At 36.3% G+C, this 18065-nt stretch overlaps 1 protein-coding gene across 2 annotated transcripts; it reads right to left on the reverse strand.

Annotated features, from left to right (window-relative positions):
* Nucleotides 1-15: 15 nt before the first annotated feature.
* On the reverse strand, nt 16-15967 carry EIF3M (eukaryotic translation initiation factor 3 subunit M). 2 transcript variants are annotated; one of them, XM_057749221.1, is made up of 11 exons: nt 15829-15967; nt 13540-13672; nt 12598-12736; nt 12191-12314; nt 11940-12034; nt 7212-7295; nt 5857-5956; nt 5167-5248; nt 1509-1652; nt 663-723; nt 16-209 (listed from the first exon to the last, which is right to left on the reverse strand). In XM_057749221.1, the coding sequence occupies exons 1-11, from the start codon at nt 15868-15870 to the stop codon at nt 89-91; spliced, it is 1125 nt and encodes a 374-aa protein (XP_057605204.1). In that variant the 5' UTR covers nt 15871-15967; the 3' UTR covers nt 16-88. The 2 variants fall into 2 exon arrangements, with proteins under 2 accessions (XP_057605204.1, XP_057605205.1); XM_057749222.1 differs by lacking the exon at nt 15829-15967 and adding an exon at nt 15489-15595.
* Between the last annotated feature and the right edge of the window lie 2098 nt (nt 15968-18065).

Raw genomic sequence — 18065 nt, forward strand, 5'->3', positions numbered from 1 at the left:
ATGTCCAGACCACAGTCAGATTTCAGTCTATAATGTTTTACTATGATTTAGATTTTCCAAAAAGAACAAAATCATATAGCATAAAAATTCAGGTATCAGAAAGACTCAAAAGGCTGTTTTTCACTTTGTTCAAGTTTTGTTTCCAGGCATTAAGTGTGTCATAGAGTTGTTGCCATTGTTGTTTTCCAAATGTCCGATGTGTGCTATGACTGGAAAAATTAAAAACAAAGTTATTAGTCAACCTTTTATCCTCTGGTATTTTTTTTAACAGTATTAAACGCTTGTATCTAGTTAAAAGCAAGGTTATATATACAGAGAAGACAATGTAGAGTCATAAGAATAATTAGCTTATTTTTTTTTTTAAAAACCTTTATTTGCCATACTGATCCAAAACCATCTATTTTCCTGAACTACATAAACCAGACACAGAAGTCATTAGTATTCTAGCCAGTGCTAAGCCATTAAATGAAATGTGCTGGAAAATAGGACTCTTTCATTAAATAAGCTAATCACATTCAGTGTGAACTTTAATAAAATTATGATAAATAGCAACTATTTAACTATAGTCAACTGATAACACCACCTTGGTTCTCTAAACATTTAAGTGAAATAGAACAAACTAAACTGTTATACAAAATGCTGCAAAGTATTAAGTGTCTTACCTGACAACTACTTTTCTCTGGGTTTGATCAATTTTGCAGTAGACCATTTTAGTTCTTACCGCTGGAAAAAAAGGTGTTTTACATGACATGTTATATGGAAAATTCCCAAGGAAAACAGCCTAAGGTATGAAACTGTGACCAAGTAAGCCATAATAAAACTTAAGAGTTTTCCAACATTACTTTACAAACTGGTGCTTTGAATTTAATAACAAGCACAGCAATATTATGCAACCAAAAGGAAGGCCAAGCATTTGTCCTCTGGTTGCTGTGCGTATCTATATTAAATATCACATATGGTTTTCATTAAGAATTCTAGTGTTCTCCCCTGAAATCACATGGGGGAGGGGGACTAGTTTAATCTTAAAACGCCCAGAAAAGAATCTTAATTAACAGTTAAATCACTTTATAATGCAATTATTAAGCAAGATAGTCCTATTTCTAGGCCAATCAAAAAATTGATAATGGTTAATATTTGCAGATCATTTACTATGTGCCAGGCACTGAGCTAAGTGCTTTACCTGTATCAATTCATTTAATCCTCACAACCACAAATTAATTCCTGGTTTCCTGTTTCAGAGAGGAAGACGTAGTCTCAAACACGGGTCTAATACTAAAATCTAGGCTCTCAGCCACTATGATATACTGCCCAAAGGCCTTTGTTCTACGTGACTTCAAGGAACAGACACACCAAAAACCACATAGCAATTTATATTTCCACTGAATTTTCACTCTACTACAAATATAATCTGCTAAACTACTAAGCTGAGTTTCAAGATTAAAAATCTTGTTTCATGGGGCAGAAAGAGAAATTCTAGGAAAAAAATGAAAATGTTCCAATTGCCTTACCATCAATGACAAATGCTTCAACATCATCAGCTCCAATCTGAAGTTCTTGTTGCATTGTGTCAAAAGAAATTTCTTTATTTTCCACTGCCATTCCCATAAAAGTAAGTAGTCTCATTTTTGCCATATTCTGTTCATGTAGTAGGCCTGAGTAACACAGTAATGAAGCCAGATGAGTATCCAAACTAACTACAGCCCTGCATGATTACAACTCTTGTGTAAAACTGTGGAAGTCACTGTGGGCACTTATACAGAGTAGTTTCCACAGAGCTTCTTATATGTGCAAACCATGAACTAATAACCCCATAATTAAATTATAGAGCATTTACAATTATTCTTCTATAACTACATTTCTTTATTGCTTCAATGCCACAGGTGACAGACTCAAAGAATAAGCTATAAAATGGTACTTTTAGGCCCTAAAAGTTTTGTACATTTTACTTTTTTAATATTTATATATTTTAGGAGATAAAGTATACAAAGTACATTTCATAAGAACACTATTATTTAACTGAATTACTTAAACTTATTTTTACTAATAGCTCTCCATTTAAACACAAGATTCTTTATCTACTTACTATTTGTTTTGCATCCGTGTTACTGGTCAGTTTTAAAATATTTTAATATACACTCAGTTACGAAAACATTCCATTTCCCTTTAGGCCACTTTGGACTTAATACTTAAAAATCAAAACTGCAAAAGTGTATTTAACATTTATATGTTTAAAATGATTAGCACTAGATAAAATTAACAGTGATACCTGTTCTTTTTAAGACAAAAGTAGAAAAATTGTACAAATAATTCAAATTTTGCCTTATAATTTCTGATAAAACACTCTGTTACAATTATTCAGATCACAAACAACTGTTAGACCTAAAAGGAAACAATGAATTACCTAGTCCTGATCCTTTCACTTTAAAAAACAATAAAATTGAGGAGCAAAGAGACTGACTGACTTAGTCACGAAGTGGCAGTACTAGGCCTAGAAAATCATTTATAAAATAAATAACTAGAAATATAAATACCTAAAAATCCGGAATATCCAAATTACCTATTCCTAAACAGAAGCTGAATTATAACACACAAATATACTTGATTTGATGCTAATTTAATTATAAAAACAAGTTTCTAAAATTAATTTAGAAATACTTGCATGTTCCTTTTCTCTGAACTTTCAGATTATGTAAACTCAGCAAATGACCAATCACATACCCTCTAGTAATTTAGAGCCTCAAGTTTGTATTGCTAAAAAAAAGTTCTAAGCACTCCATAAATAATTTGAAATTTATAACATTCATAATATTAGCAAAAGACTAGGGAAGCCCATTAATATAGGACATAATTGTCTGTTAATTAACTGTAATTATGATGCAGGGTTTCTATTTGGCACAGATTCAACAAAAACATGATCACCATAACTCAAATGAATGAGGTACCCAAGTAAGTACTGCTAACCAGGTTTAATGGAAATCTACAAGCATCAATTAGTGCACATTAACCCTAATTAACAAATGCAAATTAGATGCTGATCAACTTTCCGAAGCAAAAAGGTAGCAACTGGGTAACACCAGATTACATGTGGACATGTTAGGGCAATTCAGTTGACACAAGATAGTGCTACTGTTGGCCCAAGTTGTCAGTGTTAATAAAGTGTTTTGAGATAAGCTGATGCCACCTGTGGAATCTAGACATTTGTAACCAGACTTCCAGCTGTAATAAATGTTTAGTACATCTAAAAACCAAAAATAAACATTTAATAAGATGTCTTCCCCGAAACATCTTTTACAAACAAATTTCTAATAAATGGTTGCTAATCTGCACAAATTATGAGAAACAAAAGGCAAAATAGGAAACTGATTTCTGGTTTGCACAGAAATTCTATTATGTTTTTCCTATCACAGAGAACAAATAAAGATTTTTCTAAATATCTGACAATACAAGAAAATTCCTTAACATTACCAGTTCAGTGGACATAAACAGTCCTCTTTTAATGATAAAATGACAGAAACTCCTAAAATTTCTAAGATATAATTTAAAGCACTCTTGAAGTTAAATTTATTTTACTGCTACTCCCTGTGCAGTTACAAGATTGCCATAAATCAAAAAACTTATCAGAGGAATGAAGATTATTTCTAGAATGAATTATGTAAAACCATGATCTAACACAGAAACCTACATTTAAAAACATTTCAAATTGATGTTTAAAGTAAAACAAAGAACCAAACAAAGCCTTTCAGACTCTTGTTCTCAAAATCAAACTATTAAGCTAGTGAAGTCTGAGTTAAAGAGTCTATGTAGGAAGCTGTGCTTTTGTTTCATGAAAGTAGAACATTACCTTCAAAGAGGAAGTCACAGTGTTCTGTGTCATATTTCAATTTTAAAGTTATAAAAAAATCTAATTTTATGGAAACATTTATTCATTACTAATATGTCAAAACCTTAATGCAGTAATAAAAAAATGTGCATCATTGAGCAATTTCTGCATTGTCACTGACCCCTGTCTTAAAATGCTGCAATATAGAAAACGTAATTTTAATGCATGCAATAGCTTATGAACCAGTGCTCCTTTGAAACAGTCAATTACACATCAATGGGGGAGTGTCAAAGTGTTAATTACTACTCCTTTTTCTTTGGTGCGTAAATAAAGAGGTTGCTGACATTAACATTCCATCACATAGCTTCATGCCACAAAACAAATTAACTGGGACAGAATGTGGTTTTCTGGGTCTAGTGCACCTGGCAAAGCATTCAACACAAACACACTTGCATCTACTTTATCTTGGTGTATTTCAAATGCCTTATTATGTTCAGAATAATTCAATCTCCCCCAATTCCAATGGCTGCACAAAATTTACAGGTGACAGGAATTAATGATTACCATATTGAGGACTAATAGTATAATCAAAGTAGATTATAAATGTATTCTTCATCTACACTTCAACCAACCAGGAAAACTAAATTCAATTTTAATAAGGGAAATATAACTAGCCTCTAATGTGTTCTGATTATTGCCTGGTTTTTTAAAAAAAAACAAGCACCTTAGCTTCAGTTGACTTCACTCTCAAAAAACAGGTAGTTTTAGAACAATTTAAACCTGTTTAACTACAGATTTTCTAAGTTTTCTTAATTTTAGCATGTTAAAAACATGCTCCAGAAGGAAAATACTGAAAATATACTATACAGTTAGCTCAGTGAGAATGAGTAAGAGTCAATTCGGCAACATTTACTGAACTCCGCTGGTCTACAAAGAAAACTCCAAGATAAAAATCATAAAGCTTAAACTTACTATGCTGTCTTCAACAAACCGTAGTTAGGAAAGTTTCTCCTATCACACAAAATCACTACAACCCCATTTCTAGCTCCATCTACAGCTTCACTTAGGTCTGCTTGGCACCACAGCATACGCCTATAATTTGTTAATGGGAAGGGGGAGAACCAAGTATAAAAGACTATATTAGAAGGAAAAAAGCTATTTGCTACAAACGTGACTATGGCTTTTTAAAAGAAGTACCAAAAATGTAAATCACCAAGCAGCGGAAGGAATAAAATCTTTTACAGCCCCAGTCAGGGTAATCTACACGTGAGGCCATGATCATATTTGCTGGATCTTACATTCCTATTTCTCTCTCTACCCCACCAAAGAACAATCCCCAAACTTACCAAGTGAATCAATGAAGTCTTTATTATTCTGATAAAACTTGACATATGATGCCAATTTAGCACTCACAAAAATGGTTAAAAGCTATACAGATAAAGACAAAAAAACAAAGAGACAATATTCAATACAGGATCAAGATTTATACTCAAGATATTTTTAAGACACTGACTCCCAGCAACAAGACTTTACATTTCCTTCACGCAGAAATTTCAATCTGTTTGGTCAAATTACCATCTAAATTTGCGTTCATTAAAGCTCACTATATGAAAGAATCAGTAAATACAGTGGGTGCTAAACCATCTACCCCGGAAAATGGCAGAAACGACAAATAGAAAATAATCCAAAATATAACTGCACTTGAAAAGTGTGTTCATCTGTTTTTAAATATCAGATTTATCTAACTGGGGATAGCTGACACTACATACTAATAAGAAATCTGTATTCTCTAAGTTCATAATGGCCAGGCAAGTGAGGAGATGAAGGAAAGGGAGAAGAACTGGAGTGTGTTCAGTGGTTGGAGAAAAGCTAAATGCTAGTCCTAAATTTCAGTCTGTTCCTGATACAAAATGAATAAATTGTTCTTCTCTTTCCAGATTCTCTAAGAATCATGTTCATTAATACAAAGAGTTACAGTTCAGTATGTTAGATTTAGGAGAAAAGAACATTTTTCACATTAAGGATAAACTACTTACGTCATGAATAAGCTCGCCTTCCAAAAACTTGACTGGTTTTAAAGTAAGAAGATGGTCAAAAAGAAATGCATTTGGATCTTTCAATGCTCGCACAATACACCTTTATTAGAAAACAAAAATCCAGGCTCAGAGTCTTGAAATTCAGGTACTTTTCACTGCCCTTGCAGACTGCAAAATATACTCAACTAAGTAAAATATCTAAGAGTTCAATATCCATGGCATTTAAAAAGCTACAAAACTGGGGTTAAAACGGGCCAATAAATCTATAGTGATGTTTTAATAAAATTACTTGTAGGGAACTTCCCTGGTGATCCAGTGGTTAAGAATCTGCCTTCCAATGCAAGGGACACAGGTTCCACCTCTGGTCAGAGAACTAAGATCCCACATGCCGCAGAGCAACTAAGCCCATGCGCCACAACTACTGAGCCCATGCACCTCAACTAAAGAGCCTGCATGCTGCAACCAGAGAGAAGCCCACACATTTCAACTAGAGAGAAGCCTGTGCACCACAACGAAAGATCCCATGTGGCACAACTAAGACCCGACGCAGCCAAAAATAAAATTAAAAAATTACTCGTAGACAAAAACACAGCTGGAGAGAAAGCACCATCAAAGTAATCAAAGAATAAAACAGCAGCATTTTACCATCTATGCCAGACACTAAGGTAAATGCTTTAACATGTATTATCTCATTTCATCCCCAGAGCACCCTGAGAGACATACAGTATTATCATGCCCATTTTATCAATGATGAAACAAGCTCAGAAAGAACTTGCCTGGTTTTAAGTACTAATTAAATGGTCAAGTATTTGAATGCAGGCATTCTGACCTCAGAGTCAAAGATCTTTTCCATTACCTACCCTTTATACCAACACATATTATATACAAGTTCTTGAGAAGCAATAACCCTCCATTTCATAGATTTAAAAAACTGATTCTATTCTTATTGCTGCTAAATAGGATCTAGGACTGTCTGAAGCAGTTATTCTCATTAGCAATGGGCTAATTTTTATAGAAAGCCACCAACCATTCCCCATCTACATACCTTAATATTAAGGTAAAATCAACCTAAGATGAGGTTCTACTACTCAGATTGGTAACCCCCACTGCAGCAATACCCCAAATAGCAAACACCATATGGCTATTTCACATGCGTTTTATGTGAAAAATAATTTGGTATTCTTTGAATACCAGATTGAATTTTGGTCTCTACATTAGAATCACCATGGAGCACATGGTATCAAATGGCTTTGGATCACTGGTGGATGCAAACGTGACTGCAGTTAGATGGCTGAATACTGTAGCTCACCTCTACCTGCTGATAGCTGTCACTGGAACACTATGTTTAACGTTACCTGTGGGCATCAACTCGAGCCTGGGAAGCATTGTCCTCCGTGTAACTTCCCAGCAATTCCACCATGACTTTTGATGCGGCATCACTAAAAAGAAATACAGCTTTAGGAATTTCAGAATATCATTACTGCCATTCATTCACTCAAAAACATTTACTGAGTGCCAGGTACTGTGCTGATGATACATACAGTGGTGACCCAGAGACACAGTCCTCCTCTATGGGAAAAGCATGGAATTTTCCTTCTAGTAGGAAAGAGACAACTAAGGAAAAATCACAACTAATGAGTAAGTGCCATAAAGGAAATAAATGGTGATGTACTAGAGTAACAAGAGCAGAGAGAGGAAAGAGGAGGCTACTTCATAAGGAATGAGCAGGGAAAGTCTCTCTGAGGAAATGACATGTACGCTGAGATCTAAAGGATAAAAAATAAGTGGCCATGAAAAGTACTAGAGGTGGAAGGTGGGGGCTGGATGACTTTCCAGGCAGAGAGAAGACCAGGTATAAAGGCCCTAGGTGAAAAAAAAGTTTTGTGTCTGAGAAACTGTTAGGATAGTAGAGCTGAAGTTGAGCCAACACCAGGTATTTAAGTAACTCCACTAACTCAATTTTAACTGCAATGAAAAGTACAAAATAATTAAATGCATTCGTTCAATCTAAACTCTCAGAAAATGTTTATCTTCACCCTTCATTTCTTCCTTTAAACTGATGAATCTTCAGCCAGTTACAGAAAGCTCAAGTCTGCTAATAAGTCAGAGAAACAGTTCTTCCCCCCCTCTTTTTCATTTTCTAAAAACCCTCCCTTTCCCCCACTTCTGGTTCAACCTGGGTAAAATCAGTAAGAGCTATACCATTTATTTTAAAAAGTTAAATATTATGAAACTTCCCACAAAGCTACAGTTCAATTAAAATTATTATCCTGTGCCACACTGCAAGCATAGGCATACTTTCCAGTTTTAGCAACCACAGTACACTTCATCTTATCAGTTAAAGAAATCTGAATTCACAAAGATCAGATAAAATAGTCCACTTAAAGTGCACAGCATCTGACATATAACGGACTCAGAAGATGTTACACAATTTGCACTCAATATAAATAAAATCATGAAGAGGGCACCCATAAATGTAAGCATTACTACTAAGAGGGCAAAGCAACTCTCAGAATTCTATTTAGAAGCAGAAACAAACCAACCAACAAAACAATAACAAAAAATGACCATTTTCTGTATATTAGGCAAAAACCAAACCCTAAAATTTAAATCAGCAGCATGACAGAAATTTAGAGTTTAAATAACCATCCTTTCCTAGTTCCCTAAGTGTGGGTAGCATTCATCAACTCAGGGCCCACCACTACCAAACACCTTGGGCTGACAAACACCAATGGTTGACAGATAAGGTTCCTAGCCTTCACTGAGCCTACAACCTCCTAAACCTTTTAACCAAGGTGTGAAGTGCCATGATAAAAGTAGAAGGTGCTGTAAATATGGGAGGAGCATTTCAGGCAGAGAAAAGGAGTTGAGTGTAGGTCAAGACCAAGCATAGGCAAACTTTCCATGAAGCACCAGGCAATAAATATTTTAGGCTTTGCAGGCCAAGGCCACGTGTTTTCTGCCGCAACTACTCAAGTCTAGGCAAAAGCAGCATAGACGATACATAAATAAGTATGGGTGTGTTCCAATAAAATTTTACGGACACTGAAATCTGCATTTCATATATTGGTCACAGTTCAAGAAATATCCTCCTTGTTTTGATTTTTCTTTTTGTCAACCACTTAAAAATGTAAAAACCATTCTTAACTTGTAGGCCATACAAAAACAGGTACCAGCCTCTGGTCCAGACTGGGAAACAGCATGATGCTTTTGTAGCTGACACAGGTTCACTATGTCTAGGGTATGATAACCAAGAGGAAGGGTACAGGGTGCTGTGCATGTGCGAACAAGGAAGACGGGGGAGAGAAATGGAGTGAGGGAATATCCCTCCCTATAAAGAAAGCAAAATTTCTGCAGTTTGTCACTGCACAATACAAAAAATGGCAAGAGGATTATCATCACATTCACCAAGCCCATGGTACAGCAATAAATAGGAGGCCATGTTGGAAAGGACTTACATGCCATACTAAGAATAGTGTACTGTATGCTAAAGAAAATGTAAACCTAACGAATGATATGTTAAAATTTTTGTTTCACAAAATCATTGTAGAGAATAAACAGAAGACCACTTCAAGATGTCCTGCTTAGGAAAATAGACTAATTTAGAGGGAGAAAATGATAAATTCATTTTGGTCACATTGAGTTTGAGGCAACTGTGGGCCACATCTAAGCAGAACCAGGTAGAAAGCAGTCAGACATAAAGGTGTGAAGCTCAGAAGAGAAACCTGGGTTGAATGCCTCTGGGAAGGGCGTACACTCTAGTTCCGTAAACCACCACTTCATACTGCCTTAGATTGCTGCCTCTTACATCCACTGCTTTTGCAACATGTTCATTTTCCAGAAATCTTCATTTAGCACATATATACTGAGTGCTTACTTGTGTCAGACACTGTTCTAGTAATGAACAAAAAGTTCCTGCCCTTGTGAGACTTACACTCTAGTGGGCACGGACAGATAATAAACATTAAAATATAGTATGTCAGTTAAGTGCAATGGGGGCAACAATAAAACAGGGATGAGGGGGAAAAAAACAATGTAGGGAAAGATTGTTATTTTTACAGACAGCCAGAGAAGGCCTTTCTGATGAAGTAACAATTGAGCAGATTTGAAGAAGGGAGGGAGCCACAAATGAGGTGCGAATGAAGCAAAGAATCTAGACAAGGGCCCCAAAAGCCAAGTGAAGGAAGTGTTTCAAGAAGGCAAGAGTGATCACCTGTGACAAATGCTGCAGGTATTTCCTAATATGTTGACATTAGGGTACATCTAGGAGAGCACAGACGGGTACTGATGTCCTATCTCAATTTCTCTGAGAATTAGCTTTGGAATTCTTTAGATCATTACCTTAGTTACTTCCTTTCTACACATAAAAGACTGACAATCTATTAACAGCAATTAGAGAAATCATCCAATGAGTAGTCATCATCTCTGATAAGCAGCAGACATTCAAAGGGAAACCATAACACTCATCATTTTAAATTACTGTACCAAAGAAGACTAACTTTTTAAAGATGAGCTTGAAAAAATGAAAAGGATAATAACAGGAATAAAATACCCAATATTTACTGAGTGCTTTCTCAATAATGAAACCACTGTTTTAAGAACTTCACGTGGGACTTCCCTGGTGGCACAGTGGTTAAGACTCCTGAGTTCCCAATGCAGGCGGCCTGGGTTTGATCCCTGATCAGGGAACTAGATCCCACATGCATGCCACAACTGAGTTCACATGCCACTAAGGAGCCTGCGAGCTGCCACTAAGGAGACTGCGAGTTGCAACTCAGAAGCCTGCAAGCTGCAACTAAGACCCAGTGCAACCAAATAAGGAAATATTTTTAAAAAAGAAAAAAAATAAAGAACTTAATGTGTAAACTAGCCTATTTAATCTTTTCAACCACCTTATGAGGTAAGTACAACTATTATTTCCACTTTGAAGTTGGAAATCGAGGTACAGAGATTTATTTAGGGTCATATAACAAGTAGAAAGCCAAGGTTTGAATCCCAGTAGTCTTAGTCCACAACCTGCACATTCATAGCATTTATTAAAATATGGATTCTTTCTCCAGTAGTTTTTATGCCCTCCCCATTTGAAATGGTCTGATATAAAACTACTTGCTCTTAACACTTACTGGCAACTGGCTAGACTGCTGCCACAAGTGTGCTAGCATGTAACAGACAGGAGCCACTGATACAAAATGAAACAGGCTATTAATATAAGATTCCCTGCTTATCTTTTTTTTTATAATAAAATATTGCAACTTTCACAACAAAAATATAATTTCTTCTTGTATTGTGAAATGTAAATGGTCTGCAAAAAATTTAATTACTTTATTTAACATAACAGAAACATATTAATCTTACCAATCTTCTCTAATATATTAACACCCTAGCACTGAAAGCCACTATAAAAACTGTGCAATAAAACTAAACTGAAGACTGATCACTTTTTCTAAAAGCTTTTAACCACTATGTAAAAAGAGAAATTGAAAAGTTAGGTCAAAATGGTACGATTATCCTTCAACACTAATTCTAAAAACTGGGCCAAATATATCATTTGGCAGCATCCATAAACTGAATGAAGAATAAATATTTTGGGCATAAAGTTTGCTGGGCTGAATACAAGCCTTAGAAACTCAAGACCTTGCAAAAGCGCAATAAGTACCATTGAATACAGTCTATAGCAAAGTTTCATCTCAGGAGCACTGTTTATATAAGAGACTTTGACTATGGGAAACTTGGATTGATAGACCCTCACCACCATTTAACAGAAGTGATAGCACTATCCTGTACTAAGACATCAAAGCACCATTAAATAACTTAGTCAGATGTTACACACAGCTTTGGGATTAACAGTTGCACCATTTTTAGAACAAAGCAAGTTTTCCTTTTTGAAAAGTTTAAAGATGGGAAAAACTATTTTGTTTTGCAGTTATCTTTAATTTAGTAGGTGAAATTTACAGAAAAAGATTTATGGCAGCTACTCAGAGAATGAAATAGAGCAAAATTACTTATCCTACTTGTCTTTAAAAAAAGTCTCCACTACTTATATTGCCTGTTAAGTTTTAAGTCAGTACATTAATTCCGAATACCTTTTCTTACAATCCACAAGTGCCTCATAAAGGAGCCTTAAAAGGGTGTGTTTTTTTTCAGTGGTGAGGTTCCAGTCAGAAATCCATTTTCTAACCTACAATGAGATTGACAGAGGAGAAAATTCAGTGACACAGTGAACCTGTTTTCACAATTTAAAAGATAATATTTAGAAGACATATTTACTTCTTATTTTAGCTATAAAACTATATACTTCTTACAAGCAGAACAAGAATTCCACGTGATAACTCACTTGATCCAGTTCAGTTGGAATATACTGAATGGCCCCACAAGATGCTGCCACTTTAATAAGGCTGCAATATACTGTATATCTTACAGGAGTATTCTTGTCCATCCCATGGAAAAGGTTGCTTAGCCTGGTTAACAAACAAATAATAAAACAATGCTTGAGATCAGTAGCTATGGCCATTAAATTGAGGTTATCTGCTCTGACAACAAACTTAAAAGAGATACCATTAAGAACATCACATTACAAGGAGGGAAATGGAGAGTTAAGCAACTTGTCCGAAGACACACCAGCAGTAAGAGTCACAGGTGATAGTCAAGTTCTAGAATTCCTGCTTTTAACCATTAAATGACAGTAACATGAAGAGCCCCTTGAAAAACTGAGCCTATTTCAGTTTTCAGTCCTTAACTTACAACTGCAGCCTCAGAGATGGACGTTCACCTTCCCGAAATTTGACCAGTTTCTCACACAGGCTTTCAATCAGAGCTTCTTGCTTATCTGGTTCCAGGATCAATAAGAGGGATACCACGCTGTTCATCACACTTTCAACATCTACACATGTATGGATGACACAACAGTGATCCTTTAATATTTAATGTACCTAGTTAAACATGTATTTCCAGTGTTTTAATACACCAAAAACATTAAACATAAAACATATAAAATGTACTCTGACTACTGTAAAATAGTTCTAGAGGACACTTTTTCTTCAATGGTGTGCATTATACTGAAACACACAGTACACATGAATTCAAACTAAACCAACTTGGATGTATAGTTATCATTCAGAAAGTAACTCACACATTTTAAAAGAAGGAGGAAATTACCCAAGATTTCGTTTTCAACCAGTAAAACAGAAGACTGACTGACATGTCTATGCAGTGTACAGTTTCAATTTTTACTAGCAAGATACTGATCATATGCCAAGTTTAATTTCAAACCTTAACTAGAGATTTTACAACTCCCAATTTTCAAAATTCCCCATTTTATCTCAATAAATAGGGAACCAGCCAAATAATTAAATGGCTTTTAGATTACCTGAAATTGTATCCCATTTCATATTAATCTAAACCTTATGAAGAGACTCACTGTTTCCTTCAGTTCATTCTGAAATTACCAGTATTTACTGTGTGCAATAACACTCAAAAAACATGTAAAAAAGATGTTTTCTCAAAATAGGCTTACTTCATAGGTATAATAGATGAGAATAAACTGAAAGTGTGTGCAAAGATAAGATTAAAAACAACAGTGCTTAAAAGTTCTAAGGTCTAAAACAAAACAACTATAACACACAAAGTTTTAAAAGTAGGTCCTCTATGATTAGTCAGTAATATTACAATAAATTAAAAACAAACCTTTATCATCTTCCTTCAAACATACATCACAGGCTTCAATAATTTGAGCTAAATCTACATGAAGTCCACCTTCTGAGTTCTCTTCTGAAATTTCAGCTCCTTTAGATTTCAGATAAGCTCGAAGCTCAGCAGCCTGTTGAATCAAATAGGGTTGCTATATATCTATAAAACAAACTATGAATCACAAGATCTCAAACCATTCTGAGGTATTTCTAAAAAAAAATCAAATGTAAACACAGCACTTAATGATAACTTTAAATTATGTTTAAGTGCCTCTCCCCCAGCTCATCCATCATCACAGCCCCACAGGTTCTCCTCAACAAGTGGCCACACAGACCCACTATGACCCACAATGATCACCTTCAGAATTTCTCTCATATCACCTGTATATCCTGAATGGACTCCCAATATACAGCAAAAACCTTTCTAATATAACCCAAAGCTTTTTTTTGGGAGGGGGGGTCGTGGGGGAGGGGAATAATCTGTTTTAAAGAAATGTAGTGTTATTGCTCTCAGGTCTACATAACACAATACTTTAACTATCGTACCACCTCCAGGTATTTAGATATTTTCTTCTCTAATCCATATATAATATTTAACAACTTATTCTTTTGAGGACTTTGTATTTATGGCAGCCACACATGAATCCAAACGGTATTTAAGATAATAAAATAAAGAACTGAAATGGAGATGTAGGGATACCATTAGCAAATGTGTAGGCATCACAGTTCTAAACACACAAATATGTTTGTCTACCTAAACATATTAAATCTGTAGATCTGATAGTGCTATCCTTTCAGATGACACAATACTTTCACGTGAATTGGTATTATAAACAAGATTTCATAAAACAAATCTCACCATATCAGAGAGCACAAAAATATCACTGCACACGTCTTTATGAAGGAAACACAGTATGGTGCCCCCTACCCCCCCCAAAGGCATTTCTTCAGTTTCTACTTTGTACCCACAAAGCAAACTATTCAATCAACAGTTTTTTGTTTTCATCTGTCATCCTTACTGGCCACAGGCAGTTGTGAAGTGGTAAAAGCAAAGGAAAAGAAACAAGGATTCTGAGCACCACTTCTTAACTCTAATCAGCGAATTTAACCAAAGTTAAACTCCTGAAGCAGTCACCTACTTACCCAAAAGGTGTGAAACAAGGACATTAGCATAACCTAACTAGAAATGACACTTTAAAACTAATATAATCAATGACAAGAACTTCCTGCATCTACAAATCCTCTTCTATGTTAAAAAAACAAAAAAAACACTTTTTTTCAGTCACCTAACAGCCAATCGCTGATAACGTGATTCCATTCCTAATCACATAGGCTTTTTCTCCTTCACATCTTCTAATTATGCTCAACTCGTTCCCTAGCCTTCTTTCCCCCCATTTTTCTTTCCCCTTCTTACTTTGCTCTTCAGGGCTGAAGGTCTGCATTTTTACCAAGTTTTACTAAGGGCGGGGGGGGGGGGGTCACACCTGCAATTCTAAAAGTTATTTTAGACTAGTAATGATGTTTTCTCTTCTGTCGAACCCAAAATTTCCATGTTAGTGGTGTAGCAGAAAAACAGAAAATGACAGCACTTAAGACTTCACAGAAGTTTTCAGTTCTGCAAAATTAACTTAGAAAAAACCATTTCAAGTTTAGTTTAACTCCCACCAACTGAAGCTTAACAAGAGTTATGAGGAAAATGAGACGCATTAGCCATGCATACCAAAGAGCAAACCCCAAACGGAGAATTTTAAAACATTAAGATTGTTCACCAGGTGTACGCCTCAAAATATGAGGGTGGAAACTGACGTTACACTTTCAGGTTACAGAACTCGCACTCTTGCTCAAGTAAAAATATAAAATACAGCCTACGTATCAAATACGAATCACCTATGCCTTTGTAGCGATTTTGATCTTTGGTACCACATTATTTTTCCCCAAACTACTTACGCCGTCTAAAGATTCGCCATCTCCCACCCCGGATGTGGCTGCATTCGGAGGACGGAAGCGGATACCCTTCGCAATGAGTCAAAAAGTACCGTGACGATACAGAAGTGACTCCAAGCTGGACGAGTCCCGACGCCAACCAGGAAGTTGGCCGCCGAGCTTCGGGCCCAGCGCTGGGAGTTGTCGGCCAGCGAGCCGGGGCCACCCCAAGCCAGGAACGCGCGCTCCTGCCTCTCGGCGTCCCGCCCGGCCGGCCCAGGCTTGGCCCCAACTCGGCCCCTCACACCCCTGAACCTCCCGCCCCACACCCCACCCTGGCGGCATCCGCGGCCCGGGAACACACCTGATCTTCCTCGCTGATGTCGATGAAAGCCGGGACGCTCATGATGAAGGCGCGGGGACAGCGGACGCTCCGCTCGCAAACCACGCCGACCGGAAAAGGGAGCTGGGCCGCGCGGCGGCACCTCACAACCGCTTCCGGGTCACCCTGCGCGGGTCTTGCGGGGCGGGGTCACCGGGACTACGGAGACCAATCCTAGCGCGCGCTCTGGCTGGGGCGGGGCGGAGGGGGGACGCGCCAACGGCGCCACCTTTCCGCGCAGCGTCTCGCAGCCTCTCACTGCGCTGGCAGTGTGGTTGTCTGTCATCTGTATCTGTATCATCTGTATCACCAAAAGCAAAAACAAAACGCAGGTGAATGGGTAAACAAATTGTTATATATTCATGTAATGGAATACTATTCTGCAATTTAAAAAAAGGATGAACTATTGATACATGCAACAGTATGGATGAATCAAAATAATCTGTTGTGTGAAGGAAGCCAGACGTACTGAATGATTCCACTTACATAAACCTCTAGAAAATACAAACCAAAGTGGCAACAATGTAGATTGTCGTAGCCTGGGTGAGGGGGATAATATTCATTTAAAAATAATGTCTTAGAGCAAATTGGTTTTGAAATGAACCAAAAAATTTTAGTTGTATTTTGTTAAACAAAATAAGTGTTCTGTGGGCTTTTTTTTTTCCTTTTTAAGGGAGAGAAATCTCCCTTAATTTAGACAAGTGATACAAGAAATATTGTCTATTCTTCTATATATGCATGTTCCATGTGTTCCAAATGTTTCAGATAAAAAAGTTTGGAGCCAATTGAAGAAATTTGGAGCCTGTTGAAATTTGAGCTGGCCAATTTCAGCTTGATCCTGTGCCTGAAATAAAATACAGGTCAACTGGTGTGCTAAAGGCAGTAAAATAAGAGTTGTCATTTATGCCACCACAATAGCAACCTATGATTATTGTATCATATTCTTTAGAGTTTCTTAAAAACATACCTAGGAACTTTCAAAATATGAATTAATACCAAGAAGTTGAACAGGTCCCCTATCTTCTAAAAGACAATATTCCCTAGCTGATTTTTTTTTTACCTGAAAAATACAACCAAATATTTCTAGTTTATTGCTTAATTTGTCTGCTTTCCCTCTAGTAACATCTCCTTATACTTTCTGATTAAAAATTCTAGAAAACTTGGATTTAGCTATATTTTTAATTATCTTGTTTGAAAGAACCATATTAATATATTTACCTGAAATTTTATCATTGGACCAAAACTACATTTTTTTGCAAAAAGAATGCTTTGCCTGATATTGATATCCAAAATTTGTCTTCAAGTATATATTAAGTATCTCAAAACTATAGTTATTCATCTGATAAATAAAACTATATTTTTATGCTAAAATAGTACATGTAGTTGATTACCTAAATAATAATGCTATATTTTGAAGGATAGCCCATTCAAAATGGGCATCGTTTTTCATAATTAATCATCGTCCTTTTAGTTAGTCAATGTTCTGGGAGCTTTGAGAAGGCAGGAATGTGTTCATTATTTCTTTCCTTCACTTATGGAAGTGGCTGATACAAAGAAGGTGTAATAAATATTTGTTTTATTAGTGAATGAGATCATAAAAGTTAGCTAACTAACTTGACATATAATAATTCTCTGATCATTGCTTTAAATTTTAATTTTGAGCGAGAAACAGATGATTACAACATTCTAGAAAGACAAGGAAAAGAGTGGGGGGGGAAGTGTGGCACAGACTGCTTAGTCTACTATCCATCCTCTTATTCCTTAGTAGCAAATCCTCCCTATAGTGTAGGTGTGGCAGTAAACCCACCATGCGACTGAATTTATCAGCCTTATTATGGCTGAGGTAGCCAATGAGATGGAAATGGAAATTTTGGGAGGAGCTTCTGCAAAAGCTCTATAAAAAGAGCAGACTCAGCCTGGAAGCTGACTCTTTTGTCCTTGTCCCTTTCTCTTTCTTGGTGCCTGAAAACCAATCTACTTAATGGTGGGAGTTTCAGTAACCAAACTAAAACCAAGATGTGGCCTTAAAGGTAGAGGCCGTGAAAATGGAAAGGAAAGATGGAAGAACCTGTATCCCTGCTGACATCAGGAAGATGCAGTATCAGCCCATGACTGCCTGCCTCTAGACTTATTTTACATAAGAAAAAATAAAACCTTGTTTAATCTACCATTATATTGGATTTCTTTTGTATACAACTGATTGACACAGAGAAAAGTGT

This window comes from Hippopotamus amphibius, chromosome 9 (assembly GCF_030028045.1).
Source record: "Hippopotamus amphibius kiboko isolate mHipAmp2 chromosome 9, mHipAmp2.hap2, whole genome shotgun sequence".
NCBI classification, from domain to species: domain Eukaryota; kingdom Metazoa; phylum Chordata; class Mammalia; order Artiodactyla; family Hippopotamidae; genus Hippopotamus; species Hippopotamus amphibius.